The 26284-nt window shown below is 35.8% G+C and overlaps 1 protein-coding gene across 3 annotated transcripts in view; it reads right to left on the bottom strand.

The window, feature by feature from the left end:
* The window catches only part of Hpse2 (heparanase 2 (inactive)), a 664554-nt gene that overhangs the window by 258500 nt on the left and 379770 nt on the right, over positions 1 to 26284 (bottom strand). The window contains exon 4 of one of the 3 annotated variants that reach the window (XM_027930190.2): positions 6774 to 6947. The exons of the other annotated variants lie outside the window; for them this stretch is intronic. Coding sequence (XP_027785991.1) covers positions 6774 to 6947 — 174 coding nt within the window. The remainder of the gene's footprint in view (positions 1 to 6773; positions 6948 to 26284) is intronic. 3 annotated transcript variants of the gene reach the window in all.

The following is a 26284-nucleotide window of genomic DNA, read 5'->3' as shown; positions in this document are numbered from 1 at the left end:
GCTATTTAATATTTATCTCCTTTACCAAGAGGTAAGCAGCTGTATCTGTTATTTACTATTGTGTCTCTCCAACCTAAAAAACATACTAGACAATCAAAAAACATTTGTTGAGTGAATGAAAGGTAGACAAAATGAAGAAAGCCAAGGAGTCTAATACTATTAAAATAAAACAAAATAACCCCCCACCCACAAACAAAAAAAAAATCATAGGGTAATAGAAAAAGATTTCTATTAGAATTCTCAAGTTCCTAGTATAGATTTAATACTTACTGCTGCTTTTAGAAATTCACTTCACTTCTCTGAAGTATATATTTTTTCTTATATAACATTTACTTTATCCAGCACCTTATTTAATTAGCATTTTGAGATCCAATAGAAGAGTCTATTTGGAAGTGCTACATAAACTAAATACTATGCACTATATTGTGCACTATAGAATGATGATAGTTAATAATCACAAATGTAAAACTCCTAAGGAAATCTTCTGTCACTAGTCAGTGGTAAGGAATATGCATTGTTATGCCCTTAAAAATAAAAATAAACAGATGAAATTTTGTGGTGATGGCTTTATTGAGATATAATTCACATGCCATAAAAATTTGGAAATTCTATGTATATAATTCAGTTGTTTCTAGTATATTATACAGTTATGCAATCATAACAAAATGTGGAACGTTTTAATCATCCCAGATTAAACCCCCATGCCCCTGCTTTCCTCCCTCCCTCCCATTAGGCAACCATCAATCCACTTTCTATTTACATAAATTGTCTATTCTGGACATGTCACATAAAGGGAATGATATAATATGTGTTTTTTTATGACTGTCCTTTTTATTTAATGTTATCTTTTCCAGATTCATCCATATTATAGAATGTGTCCAACCATAATTCATTACATTTTATAGGTTATAAATAGACATGCCTATTTGTAATGATGGATGCATAATATTATGACCTTTTTAGAACATAGAGTAATAATATTGCATTCGATGGCTATGCCACATTTTATTTACATTCCAACTGATGGAAATTTAGGCCATTTCTGTTTCTTTGCTATTACAAATAATACTGCTCTAAATAGTCACGTGTAGTTTTTCTTTGTGTGTGAACATATATTTTCATTTCTCTTGGATAAACAGTACACCTAAGATTGGAACTGCTGGGTTATATGGTAACTCTGTTGAACTTTTGGAAGAACTGCCACACTGTTTTCCATAGCAGCTGTACTATTTTACATTACCATTAGCCATGTGTCAGGGTTCTACTTCCTCCACATTCTTGTCATTCTTGTCTCCAACACTTGTTATTTTCTATTTTTTAAAAATCTGGTCATCCTAGTAAGCATGAAGTGAAATCTAAGTGTGGGTTTGATACACTTTTTCATTGATGTTGAACATCTTTTCATGTGTTTATTGGCCTTATGTATACCTTCTTTAGAGGCATGTCTATTTATAACCTTCATTCAACAACATTCTTTTAACTGCTTCTTTTGTTGTACTTAATACAAAGTGAAATCGATATAGTAAATGCTGTTCATATTTCCAAGAAGTTGGTTTTCATCATGGCTCACAGTCAACTTTCTTAACTAATGCACTTATTTTTATTTTTAGAGCAATTTTAAGTTTATAGAAAGTTGATTGAACAGTACAGAGAGTAGCTTGTCCACTACCCCAACACTTTCCCTATTATTATGATGCCTTCTTGTACTATATTTGTTACAATTAATAAACTAATTCTGGTATATTATTTTGCAACTAAAGTCCATAGTTTACATTAGGGTTTATTCCATGTTCTAAAAGGGTCATAATATTGTGCATCCATTATTACAACATCACATAGAATAAGTTCACCATATGAGAAACCCCACGAGCTCAGTGTATTCATTCCTTTCTTTATCTGTCCTGCCCATCCTCCCCTCCCTGCAAAGCCCTCCTGATAACAACTAAACTGCTTAACCTCTTTATACGGCTTTGCTTTTTTGGGAAAGCCACATAGTCTTAATCACAGCTCACACTCTTTTAAATGATATGGAATTTGGCCTCACTTCCTGTGGTGTGTGTTCAATATAGGCCAAAAAAAAAAAAAGATCAAATCAGGATTGCTATACCTTTTGACCTCATCTGGATAGAGAAATCGCTAGTATGTCTTTGAGGTCACTGATGTGCTATTTAAAAAAAGCAGGCAAGAGTTCTATTAGATCATGTCAGGTGGCTGTGTCCCCTTTCACAGTAAATGATGCTGGGCAAAAAAGGGCAGGTATTTAGGAAATGAGTAGAAGGTGATGAAAAGTATTTATTATGTCCCTTAACATGTTTACTACACTGCAACAGTGACTCAGATTGGTGAAAATAACAAATGTAGCCCTTGTCATATCAATGATTGATCAATAGCCCCCCACACACACACACACAGAGCAGCTACATTACAAGTGTTTTCCTTAACTACCTGACCATGACACTAACCAGAATTTAGGTGAGATACCTAAATTAGGTATCTCATATAGATTCTCCACTATAATAATAAACTCAGATAAAGAACTTATGTAATTAAAATATTACTAACTTCCCTTAATAACCAAAGGATAATTAACTTAAGTGCTTACAAAAGTAAATGATGAATTTATCATAAATTATGTGCATCAATTTTTATTCTTAGCATACATTAATTGTCAGCTTATCAACTTCCCTGAGTTATTATTTACTCCTTTCAAAGTATAAATGCTTTCTCCAGTTTTAGCACAGGAAGCTTTATGTAGTTCAACAGTTTTAAGATTATCCTGCTTTTACATTTAGGTAATAAACTTCAGGAGACAAGAATCTTGATTCTGTTTATTAACTCTGTCCCAAGGTGCTCTGCCAAGCCAGACAGTAGAGAGCAGAGCAGGAGCTCAAGGATATCTTCCAATTTCCACCTCAGCTTGGCATAATATTTTGCAAAGCACATATCCAATACATACATATGAAACACAAGAATGACTAAATGCCATGAGAGTATGCATGTGGACAGAGTATATGGGAAAGAACTGAGAGGAAGAAGGTGAAGGGGGTGAGAAGCCCACAGGGAGAGGGAAAGGAGAAGAGTAAGCCTCTTTTCCCTTCCTCTCCTTCTTTAACCATCAAACTATCACCTCTAAAAAGACAGTTCTCTAAAGCTCTGATCTGTGACTTAGGTTCATAAATAGTTGGCAATGTATTTGAGGACTGTGGTTCAACCCTTGGCTTTTACAAGGCTATTATTGTTATATATACACAAGTACATGTGTTCAAAATGTATAAATGTACATTTGATTTTAAATGTGCATAAATATATTATACAGTTATCCACATTATTGCAGAGTAAAAGCTCAATAGATGTTGACAGAATAAATAAAACTGGACTTCCAGAATAAGCAGAATCATCATCTCTAAAGGGCTAAAATTGCTAAGGTAATAAATTTGACTTTATCAAATCACTCAAAGGACAGGCTCCAAGGACCTGAGTCATGAAATTAAAATCAGAGAATAATGGGTAAATATATATAGGTGAGATGTAGGTATAAATATATGATACTAATTGAGTAATTAATTATGGTAGTTTATACTTTCTTATAGAAATGGGCAGATCTGTTTGAGAAGCACATTTATAGTTCATAATGTATTGTGGTGGTCATTCAATTAAAGTTTTCACATTATCTTAAGGTAATTTTTATTATTTTCTCTCTTCTAAAGAGCAAACGCTATTTCCTCAGAGTTTGACTGAAATTCTTATATATGTCCACAGTTTGGGTTTCCACTTCAAATTTTTCTCAGTTTTTCCTTATTTTTGATTCATTGATGGTTAACAGAAATACAAAAGATTATAATCATCACCTACTATTAATCAGTTACAAAGTTTATAATTTATGGATATTTAAGGAAACATTTTTACCACAGAATGAAATATTGTATCAGGAAAGTCATTCTTTCATAGATTTTTGACATCCTAAATGTTCTTAAGCTTTATCTCTTGATATTACATATACCTTGCTTTGATATTCACTAATTTCAAAGGATTAAAAAAAGTAGGTTAGTCACTTGAAATTTAGCCACTCTAGGAGAAGCAAACAAAGAAATGCCTATTTGGCTTTTCCAACACCAGATATTCTCTAAAGATAAAATGCTTGTTAACAGGGTATAAGTATATGGAAAGAATGAGTGATGAAGACTGACTAGTTCTATTGTCCTTCTTGAGATTGGAACATAAAGATTACACTATTACCTCTGTCCAAAACAAAATAAGGTTACAAAGAAGAAATGGAAAGAAGACTGGGGAAATACGTTTAGGCCAGAGGATGACCATGCAGATCATTTCTGACAGGAATAATTGTGGGCAGAATACACTGGATATCAGAAAGGATATGATTCTAGCACAAGGAAAACTATTAGTAGTTGATAAATTAATTAAACAAAGAACAAAATGATTATTGTTCAGTTCCTAAAAGGCAAGCTTAGATGGGCAGATAATTTATTAAAATCATATAAAAAATAGAAATGAAGTTTTTAAAAGAGTAGGTGGTGGGGATGGTGGGTGGGGTTTGACAATGCAGCTTAACTCTAGACTTCCTGACTAGAGACAGAAAATTACCTACAGGAATGCTCTCAACAGCATTACTGCATTCTTTCCACCTCATTGAATGGATCTGATTATATTCCTATTTATTCTTATTTATATTCCTATTGTCTTATCTATGACAGAGCCTTTCCTTCTCATAAATGATTCTCTTTGTTAAGGGCCTGAAGTGGCCTTCTTGAAGATAGGAATCAAGAGTTGAAGGGCTTAGTGACTAACATTCTTTTAAAGTAATTAGCTCCATCTCTGAGCTGTTTAGCATAGTTTGAGGGGAGAAGGTGAATGGGTAAGGGCAAAATCTCAGAAGACATAAAAGTATATAGAAATATGGGTCCTTCAACCCATCCTAACACCAAATCACTCCAGGTATGTCAACTGAATATTAAGTTTAACAAGCTCTCACACTCAGAGATCCCAAAACATCTAGAGGAATCATTTCCATCAGTTGCTCATAGAGAAGTTTTAATTGCTTTAGACTTATCTATAACTAGTTGAGATTTTTTTACAAAACAGTTTTATTTAGGTATCACAGGATTTTTACAAAGCAAACAAATAAAGACAGACTGAAGGCAGACCATGTACTGTGCTGTTCAGCAGAGGCTACAGCTCTCTACCTGAACTCTCCCAAGATTTCTCCCATTCTGAGGGAAGATGAAAGAAAAAAGAATGAGGGGGGTAACATTAAAGCTACATTCCCCGCATTCCAATTAATGGCTACTGATAAGAAAACAGGACATTATCCCTACAAGACCCTTCTCCTTTACCATCTTATGAGAACTTCACATTCTGGAATGCAGTAAATTTATGTGTGAATATAAATCACATATGTGTGCATGTGCATACATACATACAAACAAATATGAATTAGCTACAGACATGCAAGGCCATGAGCAAAAATGTTGAAATAAATTTGTAATAGTAATTTTAAGAAAAGTCTTTTGTTAGACCAAATTGTTTTTGTCTAAGTTTTGCCAAAAAGTCTTTTTTTTTAAATTAGAGAAACAGAATTTTCAGATTTATAACTGTCCATAATTTTAACTAACTTATATCGATTGACTCAATATTAGAGAGTCATGGAATCTACAGAATAGTGTATATATCATGCACAAACATATATTATTGAGAAAACATAATTTTGGAAATATCAAACTCTGCCATGGACTATTGTTTCATGGAAAGAACAATAACAGATGTTACACATACACACACACAGCATAGAGCATGCACATGCACACACATACAAATAATTCAGTGGTTAATCAGGAATAGCTACATTATTTTCAGGACCCCATACAAAATAAAAGTGTGAATCCCCTTTTTAAAAAGTTATCAAAAATTTCAAGATGGCAACAGCAGAACAGTAAACCAAGAATGAGTCTCTTCTAACTGAGGGGTCCTATATGACTACACAGGTTACATACACCTGAAAATAGTCTTGAGGTGGTACATGTCTATAATCCCGGTAGCTCAGGAGGCTGAGGCAGGAGGACTGAGAGTTCAAAGCCAGCTTCAGCAACTCAGCAAGACCCTAAACAACTTAGCGAGACCCTGTCTCAAAATAAAAAGTAAAAACATCTGGGGATGTGGCTCAGTCATTACGAGCCCCTGGGTACCAATCGGGGGAAAAACCTACCTTGATTAAACAGCTTACAAAATGCTAGGTTAAATAATGTTGAACAGATTTCTGTGTAGCAGAACTTCTCAGAGACTTTACATGCTAATGTACATTGTGAACCCTCAAGAGGTTCTTGTACCATACAGCATTCCTCAAATATATTTGAGCATAGCTCTTTTGAATTATGATTTTATAAGGATCATCTTGTAAGGCCAATATTCTGTAGAATGAACATTGTACATTGAAGCTCAGGCTGTGCTGAGAGTTTGTATCTAGTTAACATCAACTTGTTAGTCACAAGTCACTGACCATATTTTCCTCATTTTTGTACCATTTTCCTTATCTTTTAGAAAGATAACTGTAAATGCAAATGGAGTGGCTTCACCAAGTCTACTGTCCTTAACTATTTGGTCTTTTACTATATGCATATTTAACTCAGTGGACTAAATATCCCAAATAATTTCTGGACTAGTATACTAGAGACGGTCTGATGATTGAGATTATATCCCAAACCAACTTATTTTCTTCTCCTTTATCTTGCCAATTCAGAGGAAATAATATCCTTACTTACCATTACCCAGTTCCCAAGAAATGTTGTACTTTTTGCTGGCGCTGTACTTCAACAGACTCAGGGCACTAGAACTGTTCCAGGAGTTATTGGGATTACGACGCAGTGCATTTAGAGCAAATATCAGGTGGAGTCCAGAGCAATCAGCAAAGTTATAAAGTTTGTCTAGAGACCTGGCTGGGAAGAAGCAGAGAAAGGCTTATAACTTTCAAATCAATATCCAACAAAAGGAAAATATTAGCTGCTAAAAAAAGGCCTTTCTATGAGCTTCCTGCTAATAAGAAATTGCACAGACAGGCTTCTAAAAGGGACAATTTCCTTTTGGTGTGAGATGCAGTTTAAGGTGATTTTAGAAAGAAGCACAAAGGGGATTGGAGGTGTAGCTCAGTGGTAAAGTGCTTGCCTACCATGTGTGAGGCTCTGGGTTCCATATCCAGCACAAGCAAAAATAAATAAATAAAAATAAAAAGTAAAAGTAAAAACAATCAAAAAGCCCCCAGAGAATTCCAGAAGCTGCAAGTTGGCAATCATGTCTAACCTACTCTTATTGCCATCTTATTTTGTTAACAAACAATTGAATTGCTGATGTTTAAAATGAGACAATTCCAGAGTAGCTGAATTTTTTACTTTTTCAGGAAAAATCAGAAGATCTGCCACTGTTGCATATCCTGCAGGACATGGCAGGAATAGTGTCTGATGAGTCTTAGGAAAAAACGCAGCCTACCAGGACTTTCAAAAAATGCCAGTCAAGTCCATGTTTCTAATATTTTTGAGTATGGAAATACCATAACCATTACTAGGATATGCTCATTTCAAGCTGATCCCAAATAACATCAACTCTATAACCCCACGTGTCTCATAACCATCTCATTTCATTTCTGTTGCCATCATTCTTGTCCGGTCCTTGTTTCCAATTGCATGAATTACAACTATGTCTGTATTTTCCTGTCTCCTTCTAGATTCTTCCCATCTTGCCAATAAATCTTCTCTCAATCACCCTCATCAGTTTCACTCACCCCTCGAAACCTTAGCATATTCTCAAAACCCTTTTCTTCCTCAGTTCAAGACCTCTATGAATCACCCTTATTTTTTTTTCCTACAATGTTAGGCATTTCTATTTCTCTCAGGGTTCTTTGTTGATGTCAACCAGTTCAATGTATTATAGAATTCTGTGACCTGTTGACTTTTGCTCTAAATATTTTCCTCATTTGGCTTGCCCTTATTCAGTTTTGTAGCATATCCAGGTTTTACTTGTTCTTTTAGGCAGTGTTTCTTAAGGTATGGGTAACATGACTTAGGGTGATATGTTATTGTTAAAAATATTTTAGGTTAATAATTATGTACAGGGGTTCACATTATCTTCATATTCATTATCCAAGCTCCTAGAACAGAGTTTGTCAAATGAGGTTCATGAAACACAAAAGTTCCACAAGAGGTCACCAGGGGTTTGCAAAAGATGATGCATAGAGAATAAGGCTGTTTTATAAGCAATTTTGTTATAGATCTTTTAGTCTTTTAAAGTAGAACTATGGTCATTAGATTGAGTTCATTATTAGTATTTGAAGTGAGATGCAGTAAGGCTGTGACTTTCACTTTCTTACATGTGCAAGAAGGCATTTTTTAAGAAGCATTAGGAATAAGCACTGAAATTGTCTCATTTCATTTGAAAATAAAATCCATTCGAACTATCTCACATTCTACCCAGAATTGAGCAACTAGGCAAAACAACAAAGAGCATAGGATTCAGATTAAAGAGACAAACTTATTTATTTTTAGTTCCAAAACAGCAAAAGCAAAATGCATTTATAGGCCTATTAAAATCATCATAAAACCAACACATGTGTATAATAATTTTATAATTATATACATGCAACTCAGTAAGAAAATGGCATTTTTAAAAGTCTTGTGTAAACTGTATCATAGGCTATAATTTAATTTAAATGCCACTAATAAATTTTTCATATTCAAAATAATGTTAATTAAAGAAAATTTATAAACTTTATTCAAATTAAACCTAAAAACCTACCTATCAAAAATTGTGACTCATATTGGTTTAAACAAATTACTTAATAAACACTACTTATATTTATTTGCCTTATCAGATTCTCAAATTCATGGAAAGGAACTAATTGGACTAATTTCAAGAGATAAAGTTAACAACTTTTTTCAAGAATTGTTGTACAAAAAGTAATTTTTAAAAATTTAAATAGGAAGAGGGAAAAAACCTATACCTGTACTTTAATATACTACATATTATACCTCAATACCATTTGCACAATGGAAAGTTTTGATAAGACTTTTAGGCCTACTTGGGTAAGATACAAAAAAATTATAACTTTTTTTTTAAAAGAAAAAGTTTTCTTCTCTCTGTACCAATGAGGTTGGGACCATTGGAGAGGAAGGTGGTGAAACCATACAAAAGAACAGGCTGAGAAATTGGCCAGACTAAACATATTTTCAGGAAAATATTACTCTGTATATAAAAGAGAATTGGTAATTATTATTGGATTAATATATCTACAACTAAATACTCATATTAATATACTATGAGATTTAGATATGATCACTTTTAAATAGGAGTTCCCTAATACCTGATAACTATTATAATACGATCTCAAACATAATTTTCATATTAAAGATCAGGAGAAGTCCATTTTAAAGTCCATTAATATTTTTGCCACAGAACTTTTGCTATTTTACTCAATGTTCAATTAAATCACATCTTGCTTATCCAAATTTTTCATAATTTCAATAACAGCTTACAATGTGTTAGCTGTGTTGAAACATTCTTATTTTTATAATTTTTAGTTTTAATTATAAACTAAAATTCTGGCAGATTTGTTTGATATGAATGACTGATATTAATTTTAGGGAGATTAATTTGCTTTATGTAGCTTTTTCCTAGAACTAATTATCTCTATATAATGTGTTATAGTTTAGATATTAAGTGTCCTCCCAAAGCTCATGTGTGAGACAATACAAAAATGTTCAGAGGTGAAATGATTGGGTTAGAAGAGCTTTAACTTAATTGGTGCAGGAATCCATTTTACTCTATTAGCTGGGTGGTAATTATGGTCAGGTAGGGTGTGGCTAGAGGAGGTGGATGATTGAGGGGTGCCTTTGGGTTTATTTTGTCCTTGTTGAGCAGACAGAGCTCTCTCCTTCTGGTTGGACAAGTCCTGAGCTGTTTTCCTCCACCACACCTTTCTCCCATGAATTTCTGCCTCATCTTGGCCCCAGAGCAGTGGAGCTGGCAGTGTATGAACTGGACTTCTGAAACCACAAGCATCAAAAAATCTTTGCTTTCTCTAAAATTGCTCTTATCCGGGCTATTGGTCATAGGGGCAAAACCATTATGCTTATCATATGGGGTTCATCCAAGGGATGTGAAGTTGGTTTAATGTATAGAAATCAATAAGTGTAATTAATCACATCAATAGATAATCAATAAGCCAACTCCAAGTCAGTAAGCCAATCCCAAAGACAAGAATCACATGATTATCTCAGATGCAGAAAAAGCATTTGACAAAATACACCATAAATTCATGTTAAAAACACTAGAAAAACTAGGGATAGTTGAAGCATACCTCAACATTGTAAAAGCTATATATGTTAAACACAAAGCCAACATCATTCTAAATGGTGAAAAATTGTATGCATTCCCTCTAAAAACTGGAATAAGACAGGAACGCCATCTTTTACCACTTCTATTCAACATAGTCCTTGAAACTCTAGCCAGAGCAATTAGGCAAAGGAAAGAAATTAAAGGGATATGAATAGAAAAAGAAGAGCATAAATTATCCCTATTTGCCAATGACATGATTCTATATTTAGAAGACCCAAAAAAACTCTATTGGAAAACTTCTAGAACTCATAAACACTTTCAGCAAATTAGCAGGATACAAAATTAACACTGAGATATCAATTGAATTCCTATATACCAACGATGAATCAACTGAAAGAGAAATTAGTAAAACTACCCCATTCACGATATCCTCAAAAAAAAAAAAAACAACTTGTGAATCAATCTAAAAAAGAGAGGTAAAAGCCCTCTACAATGAAAACTATGGAACATGAAAAAAATATGAATAAGACCTTAGAAGATGGAAAAACTTCCCATGTTCTTGGATAGGCCAAATTATTGTAGAAATGGCCATACTACACAAAGTGCTATACAGATTTAGTGCAATTCCTGTTAAAATTCCAATAACATTCTTCATAGAAATAGAAAAATCAGTCATGAAATTCATTTGGAAAAAACAGAGGCCCAGAATAGCCAAAGCAATCCCTCGCATGAAAAAGTGAAGCAGGAGGCATCGAAATACCAGACCTTAAATTAAACTACAGAACTATAGTTAAAAAAAAAAAGACTTAGTATTGGCACAAAATAAAAGACATGAAGACCAATGGAACAGAATAGAAGATACAGAGACAAATCCACATAAATTCAGTTATTCATACTAGACAAGGGCGTCATAAACATGCATAGGAGAAAAGATAGTCTCTTCAACAAATGGTGATGAGGAGACTGGAAATCGGTTTGTGGTAGGATGAAGTTTAACCCCTACCTCTCACCTACATAAAACTCAACTCAAAGTGGATGGAGGATGTAAGCATTAGACCAGAGACCCTGTACCTACTAGAAGAAAATGTAGGCCCAACTCTCCATCATGTCAGCTTAGGAACCAAATCCCTCAACAAGACTCCTAGAGTGCAAGAAATAAAATCAAGAATCAATAAATAGGATGATATCAAACTAAAAAGCTTCTTCACAGCAAAGGAAACCCTCAATAACATGAAGAGAGAGCCTACAGAAAGGTAGAAAATCTTTGCCAGCTGCTCCTCAGATAGAGCAGTAATCTCCAGGATATATAAAACACTCAAAATAACACCAAAACACCCCAGATAACCCAACCAATAAATGGTCAAAGGAACTGAACAGGCACTTCACAGAAAAAGAAATATGAATGGTGAACAAATATGTGCAAAAATGTCCCACATCTCTAGCAATTAGACAAATGCAAATTAAAATCACACTAAGATTCCATCTCACTCTGGTTAGAATGGCAATTATCAAGAATACAAGCAACAATAAATGTTGGTGAGAATGTCAGGGGGAAAAGGTTCACTCATACCTTGCTGATGGGAATGAAATTGGTGCAACCGATCTGGAAAGCAGTATAGAGATTCCTCAGAAAACTTGGAATAGAACCACCATTTGACCCAGTTATCCCACTCCTCATCATATACCCAAAGGACATAAAATCAGCATACTCCAGTGATGCAACCACATTGATGTTTATAGCAGCACAATTCACAATAGCTAAGCTATGGAACCAACCTAGGGGCCCTTCAACAGAAAAATGGATAAAGAAAATGTATATCTGTACACAATGGAATATTACTCAGCAATAAAGAATAATAAAATTATGGCATTTGCTGGTAAATGAATGGACCTGAAGACTAACATGCTAAGTGAAATAAGCCAATCCTCCAAAATCAAAGGCTGAGTGTCCTTTCTGATATCCAGATCCTAATACACAATAAGAGAGAGGGGAAAAGAATAGAAGTTTATACACAATGGAATATTACTCAGCAATAAAAGAGAATAAAATCATGGCATTTTCAGGTAAATGGATGGAGCTAGAGAAGATAATGCTAAGTAAAGTTAGCCAATCCCAAAAAACCAAATGCCAATATTTTCTTTGATATAGGGAGTCTGATTCATAGTGGAATAAGGAGCAGGAGCATGGGAGGAATAGATGAACTCTAGATAGGGAAGAGGGTTGGATGGGAAGAGAGGAGGCATGAGGTTATTAATGATGGTGGAATATGATGATCATTGTTATCCAATATACAGGTATGAAGACATGAATTGGTGTGAATATACTTTGTATACAACCAGAGATATGAAAAATTGTGCTCTCTATGTGTAATAAGAATTGTAATGCATTCTGCTGTCATATATAAATACAAAATAAATAAAAAGAATACAAGTTCATTGAATCAGACAAAAGAGAATGAAGGGAAGTCGGGGGGATGGAAATAGAAAAGATAGTAGAATGAATCAGACATAAGTGTTCTATGTTCATATATGCATACATGCGCAGTATAACTCCACATCATGTACAACCACAAGAATAGGATCCTATTAGAATGTTATACTCCACATATGCATAATATGTCAAAATGTTCTCTACTGTCATGCATTTCTAAAGAAAAAAATAAAAAATAAATTAATTTTAAAAAACCATAATGATAGTGCCTATATTTACTGCATGTGTGTTAGGAAAGTGAATGTACATCAAACACAAAAGCACACCAAACCTGTGAATTCATGACTTGATGGTTTAAGGCAAGGAAAATGTAATTTAGAAAAAAATAAAAGTCAATGTAATGAACAATGTGGAGAAATTATTTAAATGGTTTGTTAACAAGACAAAAATCAACAACTAGAATGCTAAAAGCTTGGGGAATACTTTGTTAAGGATAAATTTATGTTTTGCCTTTTCTGTGAAACCATTTAGAAACAATGAACCCCCTAAAGTGACCTCAAACACAGGGTCTATACCACTTGTTGGTATCTGCCTTGTGACATCTCCTGTGACAGACATTGTCTTATCTTGGGATTAGCCTTTTGATTCATTCACTTCTCAAAGAGTGATTTGGCTTGTTCTTTCAATTAAACTGATAAATCCTTAAGTCAGGTGCTATATCTCATCATATCTTTCAAAGAATCTAACACGCATGCCAATTTTCTGCCTTGAAGTCATGCTGAAGAGTTCTTATAGCTTTTTTTTTTTGCATAAAAGTGATCTATTATAAAATTAAATGATTGCAATCTGTATATGGGGTAAAAATGGGAGTTCATAACCCACTTGAATCAAAGTGTGAAATATGATATGTCAAGAACTATGTAATGTTTTGAACAACCAACAATAAAAAAAATTAAATGGAGTGAAAGAGAGATCTGAAATAACTATTGCTGGGGCAAGAGATGTGATCTAGAGTTTATTAGAGAAGTACAAGTATTTGAAGATAGAAAATTTAGTAGATGCTCAACAAATATACAGATTCCCTCCAAACAAGTAGATACTTAAAGATGATTTTCTACTCTCTCCACCAGGATGCCAGTGCCTCCCTGTCTTCTAGTTAGGCTGCCTTTATATTTCATAGGATAGACTTTTGAGGAGCAGGAGGGGAAGGGGAAGAACTGGAGTCAAGCCAGATACAAGACAGCATAGGTTCTGGGGCCATCTATATAGTGCTGGTAGTTGATTTTCTGAAAGATCTTGAGACTTCTGAAGGACATGTAGAAAGATGGCCAAAACCAAAACCTTAAGAAATGTCCACACATAAGAGTCAGAATGGTGTGTGGGGGGGAGACATTAAAGAAGAAGATCCAGAAATCCAGTTTTAAGAACTCTAAAGAAGAGCGTTACAAGCAGGTGCTGGTCAATAACAGTAGGTGTTAATGACAAACAGAGGGGAAAAAGGATGGGGTCTACTACATTAATCAAGCAGTGAGATTACAGACTAATGTGAGGTGAAGATGAGAACTTAAAGAATGACTAGAGGGAGAACCAGGTATAGACTATGTATCTTCAACTTGCTTGTCAGAGTTCTATGGCATTAAAAGGAAAAAAAGAATAAACTAGTAACTAGAGAAGCACCAGAAACTGATTTTAAAAAATTCAATATCCAAGGCCCTATTTTGGCAAAAAGCTGTTTCTTCAATGAGGCTTTATATTAAGACAAAGTAGACAAGGATAAATGAATTCAGACTAAAATATGAGTGACAGATTATTTCTTTGAGTTTCCTCAGGACCTCAAACTTCAGAAATAAGAGAGACAGATAATTCAACAAACAAAAGTAGGACATTCATTAACTCATCAATTTATTTGACAAATATATACTGAGCACCTACTATGCACCAAGCACTGTAGCAATGAGCAAAACAGAAAACAGGCCCTACCCACATGGGGATCATATTTAGCGTGGAAGCAAGGGAGGGAAGGAGATTGGTAGAGCCAAGACAGGCTTCAATATTATTTTAAGTAAACACCACATGACAAGGTAACATTTAAGCAGAGACCCAAGACAGGTAAATCAAGCGGATAACTATGGAAAAAATTCCATAAGGGAAAAGGCCAATGATAGATATGAGACTGATGGATATTAAAAACAGCAGAGTCCAGTGTGGCTGCCCCAGAATGAATAAAAGAAAAATAGCAAGAGATGAGGTCACAGTGGTAGGAGGGCCAGATCATGAAGGGCCTTATTAGCTACTGTATAAACTTTGGCTCTGATATTGAATGACACAAGATACCACTAGGTGTTTTTGAGCATGACCCACTCACATTTAAAAGACTGGAAGAGGTGGGGAGAGTAAGGGTGAAAGCAAGGAAATGAGTTGGGAGTCTCTAGCAATAATTCAAGTAAGGGATTACAGTGGCTTGGGCCAGGTGATAGCAGGAGTGGTGGAAGTGTTTGGGTTCCAGGGATGTTTTAAACATAACCAGTAAAATTTCCTGAAGGGTTGGATGTGTAGGATCAGGCGAGGAGAAAATGAGTCAAGGAAAACTTTTTGGCCAAAAGATTTTGGCTTGACAAAAGAAAGATGACTTTGATATTTATAAGGAAATATGGAAGATTGGGAGAACCAAGAGATCAGAATTTTGGCTTTGGACATGGATCAATTTGAGATGCTTTTAGACACATAAGTAAAGAATTTGTATGGACAAAATATGTAAATCCTGAGGTAGGGGAAGAGGTATCAACTGAAGATATAAAACTGAGTAAAACATTTTGAAAGACTGGGAGAGGCAGGGAGACTCTTATTGTAAAGAAGGGAAATAGCTGTCATAAGGTTTCTTAAATTTACAGATGCAGCAAACTCAAGGGAGCTTCATCTTTCCCCCACTGTGCCCCCTGCTCTTCTTTCTGCAGAGCATTTAAACCTTTCCTAATTCTCACCTCCATTGACTCCCTATCTAGGATTAGCTTCTCACACTTTCATCCTGTTTTTATTTTCCTTAAAGCAATGGCTACCCTGCTCCCAACCCCACTTTGACAGAGAAAACATACGTTTTTATTTTACAAAAACTTTTATGTAAGCAAAGCTTATAGACATGGCCCCATTTCTCATGACCAACTCTAAGTTGTTTTCTATAGAAATTATGGAGCCATAGGTATCCTTTGGGAATTTAATAGTAAATTTCTCAGTAATTTTTGCTTCCAATTTTGTTTCCTGAGTTCTATCAAAAAGAGGCATTTAAACATTTTTCATAACTCAATACTTATAAGTCATTCCCAGCATTAAACCTACCCCAAATAAGCCCTTTTCCATTACATAATTTTTTTTTTCCTTGGGGGTTAGGAGACAGCTGAAGCAAAGTATCTAGGACTGCTTAAGCTCTACCTGTTGTTCATGTGGTTTGATAACCTGTTCAGATTCTCATGTGCTCATAAGTAGAATAAAGGACACTACTGCAACCATTTCTCTTTTTGGAATCACCAGCACTGTCTTCCCAGAGTTAAGGTTAAGGATCAGTTGCATAAATCCTTAATCACAAAGAAAATGCTATCTCCCTTCATGTGAAAGTTTTGAGAGAAGCAAAGTCACAGAGTGATACTATACTCTTTTTACCAGTTAAGAGAAGAACAGGATTGGTGGCTCAGTCGCACATGCCTGTAATCCCAGTTATTTGGGAGGCTGATTTAAGAGGATCACAAGTTTGAGGTCAACCTAGGCAACTTAGCAAGATCCTGTCTCAAAATAAAAATGTAAAAATGGACTGGGGATGTAGGTCAGTAGATCAGTGGTAGAATGCCAGCCAAACATGCATGAGGCCCTGGGTTCAATCCTCAGCACCACAAAACAAAAAAACCAAATTGAACTGAATCCTTAAAACAAATTAAGTAAATTTTGTGTGATTCATGCTTGCCCTTGGTCCAAAGAGTTTCTCAAACACTAGAGTCTGAGGAAATTTGGGACATGTTTGAGTTCCTTGTCATTCTTTGACAAACCACATTTTCCTTGACTCCATGCTTGTTATCTCTGCCTGGAATAGCCTTTCTTCTTTTCACTCTTCATAACTTAGATCAGTGGCTTCTGTGAGAGCTTCCCTGACTCCCCAAGCCAGAGACCTTGGGGCTTCTTCCTCTGATCTCTCCCAATTGGTTGCCTGCTCACATTACAGCAACAGCCAATCATATTACCATTGTTCAGCCCTGTTTTTCAGTCTCAAGGCACACTGGAACCTTTGCCAGAGAGAAGAACCACTTCTGTCTCTTTAGCATCCAATTCAGTGTCTGTTACTTAATAAACCTTATTAAATATCCAACTCATACAGGTGTTATTTAGGCCCATTCAATGCCACTTAAAATTCGTACCCTAAACTATCCAACCTCAATTATCAATATTCATTATAGCAAATTCTCTTTAGATTATATCTATTACCACATGCTGTTAAATGCTCTAAAATAATATACTCATTGCTTTAAGTGTTCAATTTAGAGTGAATAATACTGATGAGGCATGAGTGAACATCTAAAAAGGCTGTAAAAACAAAGGAAGCCATAAAAGTGAGAGAAATGCAAGAGTGAAAGCAGAGTGTGGCAAACTGAACTGATTCAGCCTCTTGTAATTCAGAGAGGAACTCTCAGTTAATAAGGAATCATCTGAGTTAGTGAGTATAACGAATGCAGGGAGGGAGTACTTTAATTGTAGCTATTAAGACAGAACAGCTTGAAAATTGCCTAGGAGGAAAACAGAAACATTTCAGAAAGAGTGAAGTTATCTCTAAACTGAGAGCTAATTTTAATAGGAAGAAAAATGTCTCCAAGTTAGTCAGGGCACTAAAACCTTAACTAGGTTATAAAGAAATCAGCATAAATGCCTATAATTTAAATGAAGCTGTTTGAAGGAGAATGAGATTTGGGAAATGTGTGTGAATAAAAATTACAACATTATCAGAAGACTCTGTGCTTGAGAGTAATTATTGCATTAATCAACTAGATTAAAGGGAAACTGAGTGCCAGTGAATTTAGTAGGACCTTTGGATCCCATTAGAAACCCATCCAAGTAACAAAAAGAGAAGATTATAAGAGACACAGACAATAGAGACTGATACTGCTTTTATGAAATGTACCCTTAAGAAACAAGTTTTTTTAAAAAATATGAATAGTAAGTAGTTCTAGAGGATAGTTTAGAAATATCTATCAGAATTTTAAATGGACAGTCTGAGACCAAGAAAAGCCACTCACTGTTAGACATTTTTCTAGTATAAATACTTGCAAAAGTTGTACAAAATAAATGTACAAAGAACATCATTGCAGTGCTCTCTTTAACTGCTAATAATTTTAACAATCTCTGTCAAATGGGAACCGAATAAATAAATTAGAAAAAAAATCTATATTGCAGAAAGATGTTACAAAGGGAGAAGGCCAGCATAAACTCTGTACTGTTGGGTTGGAATTGCAGGCATCAGTAGAACTAACAGTTCACACTCACACACACACACACACAGAAAGAGAGAGAGAGAGAGAGAGAGAGAGAGAGAGAGAGAGAAGGAAATGGCTGATGCCAGGGGTATTAGGTCAGAGAAAATACAAGATTACAAGATGTACCTCAGACATTTTAGGGTACCCAAAATTAAGGAAGTGCTCAGAAATGATGGAAGTATATCACAAGGATATAGAAGTTAGTCTGAAGGAGTCCTTCCCCAATGATCAAAGCTGAGATAATTTAAATGACAAAACAAATAATGATATATCTAAGTGCAGAATTTTGCCAGGGTGGGGAGCCAGCACCATAGTTCTTATTGCTCCACCCCTATGCTCTGTCTTGGTGCACACTGGTGCCAGGGATGACCACAGACACCACAGAGTGGACATGTGTATTCCCTTGGCACTTCGCCTCATGCAGTCTGTATGCCAATGCTACCCTCTGGTTTGAAGTCATGTGCTTCAAGTCCCTCACCACTTCTGGAGCTGCCAGTGCCAGAGACCCAAGCCAGAAGTACAGCTTGCCTCAACAGTGCCTAAGGAAATGTCCATCATCTGACTGGTGCCACCACTCCCCTTGTCAGAGTGGTTATGCAATGGGCATCCCACTCCCACTCCTGTGTGTACCACACTTGCCTGAGTCACTAGAGTAACTATCACTGGGGACCCTCTGGAGATAGTGGGTCTCTTCAACTCTGACATGGCATGAACTATGCTCATAATCATAAATTTCAGTCAAAGATGCTATAGAGAGACAAAATTTTGGTGCTCAGCTGAAACCAAAGTCAACAGTGCATACCATATGATACCCCAAGACACATCTTCAAGAAAAAACTCTTTACTATGAAGGTCACCCCATAAAAGTGATAGAGATAACTGATTCACCAAATGTACAAATTTCAACACAAGATTAAACACACACACATACATACACACACAAAATGAAAAACAAGGTAATATTATACTTCCAAAAGAACCCAATAATTCACTAGCAACAAATGCCAAAGAAAATTATATTGATGAAATGCCTGATAAAAATTTAAATATTTTCTTAAGACAAAATTTCTTAAGATGTCATTATGACACACTGACCCGTCTTTTGGCAGAGGTCCCACTGAGATAGTGATATTTTTACCATAGAGCAATAAGAAGTACAACACTTCTTACTTTACTTAAAACCATTTAGGGTCTAGGACAGATTATGCCCTCCCATGAGCAAGGAAAGTGAGTTATAAATAATGCAGGGAAGAGCAATGATTATACAGAGATATGGGGCATTTCTCCAAAGAGTGTGGTTCTAAAACTATAAAAATCTGGCCCATGGAAGGAAGAAGAGGGATAAAGAAAGAGGTCACCAAAGAGTTTGGGGCAGTGAATTGATTATTGGAATACCAAGTGTAATAAAAAATAAGACATGGTCCTCAATTTCAAGGAATTTATAGGCTGTGTCACAGTAACATGAACACAACCAGCAGATTATCAACATGGGATAGAATAATGAGACAAAAATATGCTCTGGTCATATTGGTCATCTAGGAAAGCCACATTTATATTTTTCTTTTGGATGTGAAAGTAGAATATTGTTGCTAAGCTTAAAGGGTATCTCTCCAGAAAGGACATAAAAAGTTCTCATTGCTCAAGACACTGAAATAGTGGTAGTGCACACACTTGGTAATTTGTATCTCACAGTGCCCAGAAATTGTCAAAGACAAAGTCGTCTCTCATGACAATGGCAATCTTTGTTGTATTCCAAACATTCACTTGTCAGTCAGCTATTGGAAAATTTGAACGCTCATCACATTTGAAACAAAGGCACAAATAGGGGATCATTTATTTAGACTGGCTAAGAATGGTTATTCGAACCCATTCTGAATAAGAAATTATAGTAGTAATGGTATGATGGAGTCTTATCCCTATAACAATCTGTGCATGTATGTGTGGTGTGTACCCACATGCATAGGGCCACCATGAAAATGTACCACTCAGATCTCCTTCTGCAGAGCTCATAATTGATTAATGGTTCCACTTGCTACTCTTCTGCCTTTACCACTGTGTTTGTATAATGTCACACTTCCCATGAGCTGCTTTCGGTCAATGATTGAGAATGATAGCCAAGGATCCTTAGGTAGGTATCCTTAGGTAGGCTAGTAGTTGCAGAACTCTTCCCACAGACAATTGTGGAACTGTGTTGTAAGACTCATTTTATCATAGTAAATTGGTCTGAAGCTTTATTCATCATCACCAACTCTCCACTGCCCCCAATCTTTGGTATATCTAATCCTCTCTTGGTGTCCACTTCTTGGAACACACAAACTACTGCATATGATAGTGAAAATGGTCCAAGAAAACAGGAAGTAAGAAGAAGATTTGGGAATGGCTCTTCTACCAACCAGCAGGCAAAAAATAAGGCTATCCTGAATGGGATAGATAAATATAGTTCCTAACAAAAGGTGACATTTTATTTGCTAAGGATTTTATTGGTGGTGATCATAGAAAACAGCCAGGTAGAGGGATGCAACTGAGATAACTCAGGGATTTGAAATATGTGAAAAATGTGTACAGACAGCAGTTTCAGGTTATACAAAATTGTGTTGAGGCCATGAAGAAAAATAAAAAAACTGAGGGCAATTAACAAGTAAAAAATGGGTAAAGGTGAAAGTTAGAGGACTTCCCTAGTCATTAAGGGCTCCTTATTATGTGGTAGAAGAATGCACACAGCTAAGCAGACACTTGGACATATGATGGAGTTATAGGATCAGAGGTGTTTAAATGTTCAATCGAAGCTGGTTTGTTATGCTATCAGGTAACTACTGAAATGCTTGGTACCCTGAATATGGGACAGGGATGTTTGGGTACATGTTCCAGGTACCAAAGCTGAAGACCCCTTAAACTCTCAAAGCTTACAAGGTGGCTCCTACTTCCCTTATAAGAGGTAGGACCCACCCTGTGCTAGAAGACACTGCAGAATCCTCTCCTCTGAAAGGCAACAGGTGACACCTCAGGAGTTGCCTCCATCTACAAGACCAGGAATATCTTTCTGGCTACCAGGATAATAATTAAGATTAAAGCCCAGAATAACCCAACTAATGAAATGTAGAAATTATGCAGTTGAGGGGTTGTGAGAGTCATCAATAGGAGCCAGGCAAGTATTTCTAGAACTGGGTTTCAAAGGTGTTTGATCAAGGGGCCCAGGATATAAGACTGGGTTTGGACTGCTTTCTTGGACATGGGAGCTAGTACCCTGGCAAGAATATCAGGAGATGGGGAAATTGCTGCTAGCATGACTTAGAAGCCTGAAAAAAGGAATGGCTACATTGTGCAAAGGAGAAGTGCCTCAGATACCCTGACATATGGTAGAGGGAGATATAAAAGACACTCATGGAAGGTCAGAATGGATATATTAATAAGGCCAGAAGGCCCAATAGAGATTTATGTCTGAGGAGAGAACCCAAAGGATACCATTCACACCAAAACATCCTTTATGATTGTGCTGGTTAGAGGAGCATGAAATCACTAAGAAGTTCAGTGATGGCTTCCATCTGCAGGCTAAGTGTAGGCTTATCAATAACTACGGGATGATTTTGAGGGGGAAAAGAGCACAAGATCTCAGATGTTGATGCTTAACTTCTAGAAGCCAAAATGCTGCAATTACCGTAACAGCTAGCAAGGTTAGTTGGGGCACCAATGGGCTTGACTTGCAAGGAGTAGTGAAGATAGTTAACAGAGCATGATATCCATAGAAGCAAAAAGATGGGCAGCTAACATAAGTGTTACTTAATGTCACAATCACAAAATGTCAAAAATGGATGAGCAAGAATATGAGTGTCATTGCCCCAATGAAAAATCCTGATCTCTTGCTAAGTTCCTGGTCCAAAGCCAATTTTTATATACAGAATCCTTTGAAGACATAGCCATGTCTCTATGAAGAATGCTGCAATATTACATATTATAATAATTCTCCTTCCCCAAACGGATCTGTGCCCATTTATTCATGTGACTAAACTGAGGAAAAGGGAACATCCAGACATTCTGAGTAATATTTAACACAGTGTCTGAATGAACAATAATTCCTTGAGACCCAAAGCACCATCATTGTCCTAATATTAGAGTAGAACTTCTAGAGGTCAGGTGATAAGTGGAATCCTAGAATTGTGTAATGCAAACTAGATGCTTGTTATTTGTAAATTGATTTGACTCATTACAAGAATGTGTGTGGAAAAGGAAGAGGAATATTATATCACTTGAACATGTGTGTGTACTAATTTTTAAGACAAAACATCATTAACAAAGAGTGCTGAATATGAGAATTATTGCTTGAAGATTGAAATTCTGAACACAGAATTTGTTAAATACTGGAGATTTCTAGGAAAGACTAAGATTGTAAGGATAGTTCTTTCATTAGGCTGAAGTAAGTTCATGAGTCCAAGAAAAGTTTTGATTAAGAGAAGATTTTGGTTAGAGAAGATCTATTTCCTCTTATTATGGAAGTCCTTAACTTCCACTTGCCTGCCTTCCATTTAAAAACTTACTTATGGTAGTCTGTTTCTAAGATTCTTACCAGAGATAAGTGAACTACTACCTAGCAGTCAAGTACATTCTATATGTTGGAAATATTTAACGCAGTAGGGACATATGAAAGAATTTATCTCATTATAGTATATTATTTTCTACTATAATATTATCTCCATGTTATTTTCCTGATTTGTTTTTTCAAATGAGAATCTAAGTACTGTGCATCTTATTTCCTGTGGGTTGGTTCATTTAGATATGAGCACTACCTATGCTCCAATTAGTGTGCCAGCAATAGAGAATCAGAGGCCTAATTCTTAGATGGGCTCTCTTTCTCTAAGCAAGTCCAGAAGATTAAACAGTTATTACTCTTGCATAGTCTTCAGTGATGGCTACTCCAATTGCCCCAGTTTAGACACTTTTAGGATACATAATAATGATCTTCTTTGTAACTTGTAATCTCCTGCTTCTACATGGATCCACATATGAAAATTGTAAATTGGATAATCCTAATAAGACTTTAAGAACTCCTCAGGGAAGGAATTGTTGGCCATATGTACCAAAAGCTCTCAAAATGTACAGACCCTTTGTCTAAAAAACACAACTTCTAAAAATTTTGTCACAAGAAATATAAAGAAATAGACTCTAGAGTGCATACGAATGTTGATCACAGCTTTGTTTAATGATAAAGAGGAAGACAGAGAGAGAGAAGAAGAAGAAAAAGAAGAAGAAGAAGAAGAAGAGGAGGAGGAGGAGGAGGAGGAGGAGGAGGAGGAGGAGGAGGAGGAGGAAGTAGTAGTGGAGGAGGAGAAGAAGGGACCTAAATTTCCAGAAATAGAGGAGTGAATAAATAAATCTGTAGAATGGAACTCAATAAAGGCACTAGAGAAAAACATTTTGATATGAGAAAAATACTGATAATATTGCTAAGTGAAAAACAGCAGACTGCAAAAACAACAAATATATTTTTGTTGTTAAAAAAATCACCAAATAGTTCTGTGATTTTGAAGTTTTCTGCATTGGCTGCAATTCTGGGCTTTTTGTCTTAGTCCAGCCTTAAAATGAAGATCTTTTAGAGTAAAACTATCAACAGAAAATTCAGATCATTTTTGGATAAATAAATATATATATATATATATATATATATATATATATGTGTGTGTGTGTGTGTGTGTGTGTGTGTGTATACATATATATGTAAACTTTTAATATTTTATATGTTTGTATGTATACATATATATTCCTACATGCATGTGCTATGTTTATGCATGTGTGTAAAGCAGAGAAGATAGTAAGGACCAAAATAGGAAAGAAGAAAATGATTGAATAATAGTGCCCTGATCATATTTTTCAGTTCTATTTGGCAAGGATATATAGTACTGAAGAGAAAAATGCTTAACTGCTCCACATTATCAAGCAGTATTGATGATTCAAGAAAGCAGAAGTGAGAGAGCCACAGCTATTAAAACAATACCACCAAAACAAAAAATCCCATTATGTTGAAATGATTGTTCCAGCTCTTCTTGCTTCTTGGCACTTGTCTCCGTTGTTAATATGTGGGAGAAACCTCCAAAGTCAGCTGCACAATAAGATCAGAATTCTAATGTTGGCTCTCAAGAAGTTCCCACTCATCCCAACCCCCATTCACCCGATAATTGCATCCTCCTTTCTCTTAGCCTTGTGGTGCTGGCGGGTCAGGCATGGGGCTGGTCAGGGGAAAGCATCAGGGCAGATGTTGCAGTTTTAAGTGAAATCAGGTGTTGCCTTCCATGAAGTGATATCTGGAAAATGTCAGCTGTTAAGTTACAGGTATTGGCAGCTGAACACTCATCCTTCCCCTCTACACTCAGCCTCCTCTTTTGCTGCAAGAAGTCTTTAGGCTTTCTCTTTTCCTCTTCCATTGCCCAGTCTCCTTCATCTCCTCTTTAGAGAATAATAATTATTATTTCCATTTTGAATATATTCATCCAACACGATTCTAAGTGTGTCAGAAATAACAAAGTTTTTGGTAATAGAATCCACGACTGTCAAATACAACACTCTCAAGTCTTGTTGGTGACTTATGTTTTCACCTGTGAAGAGAGTACAGAAAATTTCTTGGAGTAGAGAGAAACAATTGAATCTTGACTCTTCTCCATTTGCTAACAGCTCCAGGCAAAAACACAGCAGTCAGATTTGATAAAGTATTGAATGGAGCTGAGAGAACATTCTTCCTTTCTTCTGCTAGGTCAGTCTGGAACTATTCCATCATAGAATTGCAATCCAGATTGCAGAAACACATCTGCACATGCACGGGGAATGTATGATCATCTTTATTGTGTTTGGTTGATTTGCATAATGTGCCTCAGCACATTGTGAGACTGAACCAAACAAAATTGGGGAGGTCTGGCAGTTCCATTTTAACCAAGCTGTCACTCTCCAAACAGCCTCACACTTACTTAAGGGTACCTGAATGAAACATGGATCACTGTGATTAAGAGGTCAAAGCCAGTGATTATCTAGTCGTTGGGGCAAATGCAATCCACAACAAAGCCCAATAAATCTGGCTGGATTTAGTTGATGTCTAAAACACAAGTTAATGGAACAACCTTAGAACTTAAAAAGTCTGAAAAATGGAGCAACAACTACTGGTAAACAGCACTAGACTAGGAGCATTGGACTGCTAAATCTTAATTAAGAATGTTTTGTCACCCATAGTGTGGCAATCTGATCCATCTCTATGACTTTACCTCCTACATATATGCTAGTGTTTTAGTACCAAATTTAAATTTCTAGTCTAGGGCTCTTCTGAACTCCAGACTGGTCATATCAATGACCTCATCCAAATGACTCTTGGGCATTTCCAATGGTACATGTGAAAAAAGAAAAAGGAAAAAAAAAAAAACCTCATCAGCCATGCCTATAATCCTATTTATTTTCTGATATTTCCTGAACTGATGGATGCATTCATTTCTTAGTAACCCTGAAATTATCATAGGTTTCTCCCTATCACCTACCACAGTGAAAACTGATCTTTAAGTCTTCTAAATCTTCCCCAGAATTTGACCTTCTTAAGTTCCCCCACCATTATTCTCATTCAAACCATTATATCATTCACCTGAATAGACTCCATGTGGCCCCCCACCATTGGGCACCCAGTAATCTTTTCTCCACACTGCTGCCTGTGGTGCTTTATAAAAAGCACATCTACACATCACCTATGCAGTATTGCGAAATATATTTAAAAAGAATCTAACCATAAGTAAACAATCTGACTTAGGCACATTCTACAAGAAAACTGAGCTGGGCTCTTCAAAAATGTTCTCAAAAATATCAGTGTCACAAAAGACAAATAAAATTGGAAGAACTGTTCTAGACTGAAAGAAGACTAAAGAGATAAGCAAATTAAATACATGCATGAACCTGGACTGGAAGTGGCAGGGAAGGAGGTAGGAAAATTTACCATGGACACTACTAGGACAAATAGAAAAAATTAGGGTACAAACTGTGTATTATA

The sequence above is a fragment of the Marmota flaviventris genome, chromosome 4, assembly GCF_047511675.1.
Source record: "Marmota flaviventris isolate mMarFla1 chromosome 4, mMarFla1.hap1, whole genome shotgun sequence".
Classification (NCBI taxonomy): domain Eukaryota; kingdom Metazoa; phylum Chordata; class Mammalia; order Rodentia; family Sciuridae; genus Marmota; species Marmota flaviventris.
The sequence above is the reverse complement of the archived record's forward strand: the minus strand, read 5'-3'. Positions and strand labels throughout refer to the sequence as shown.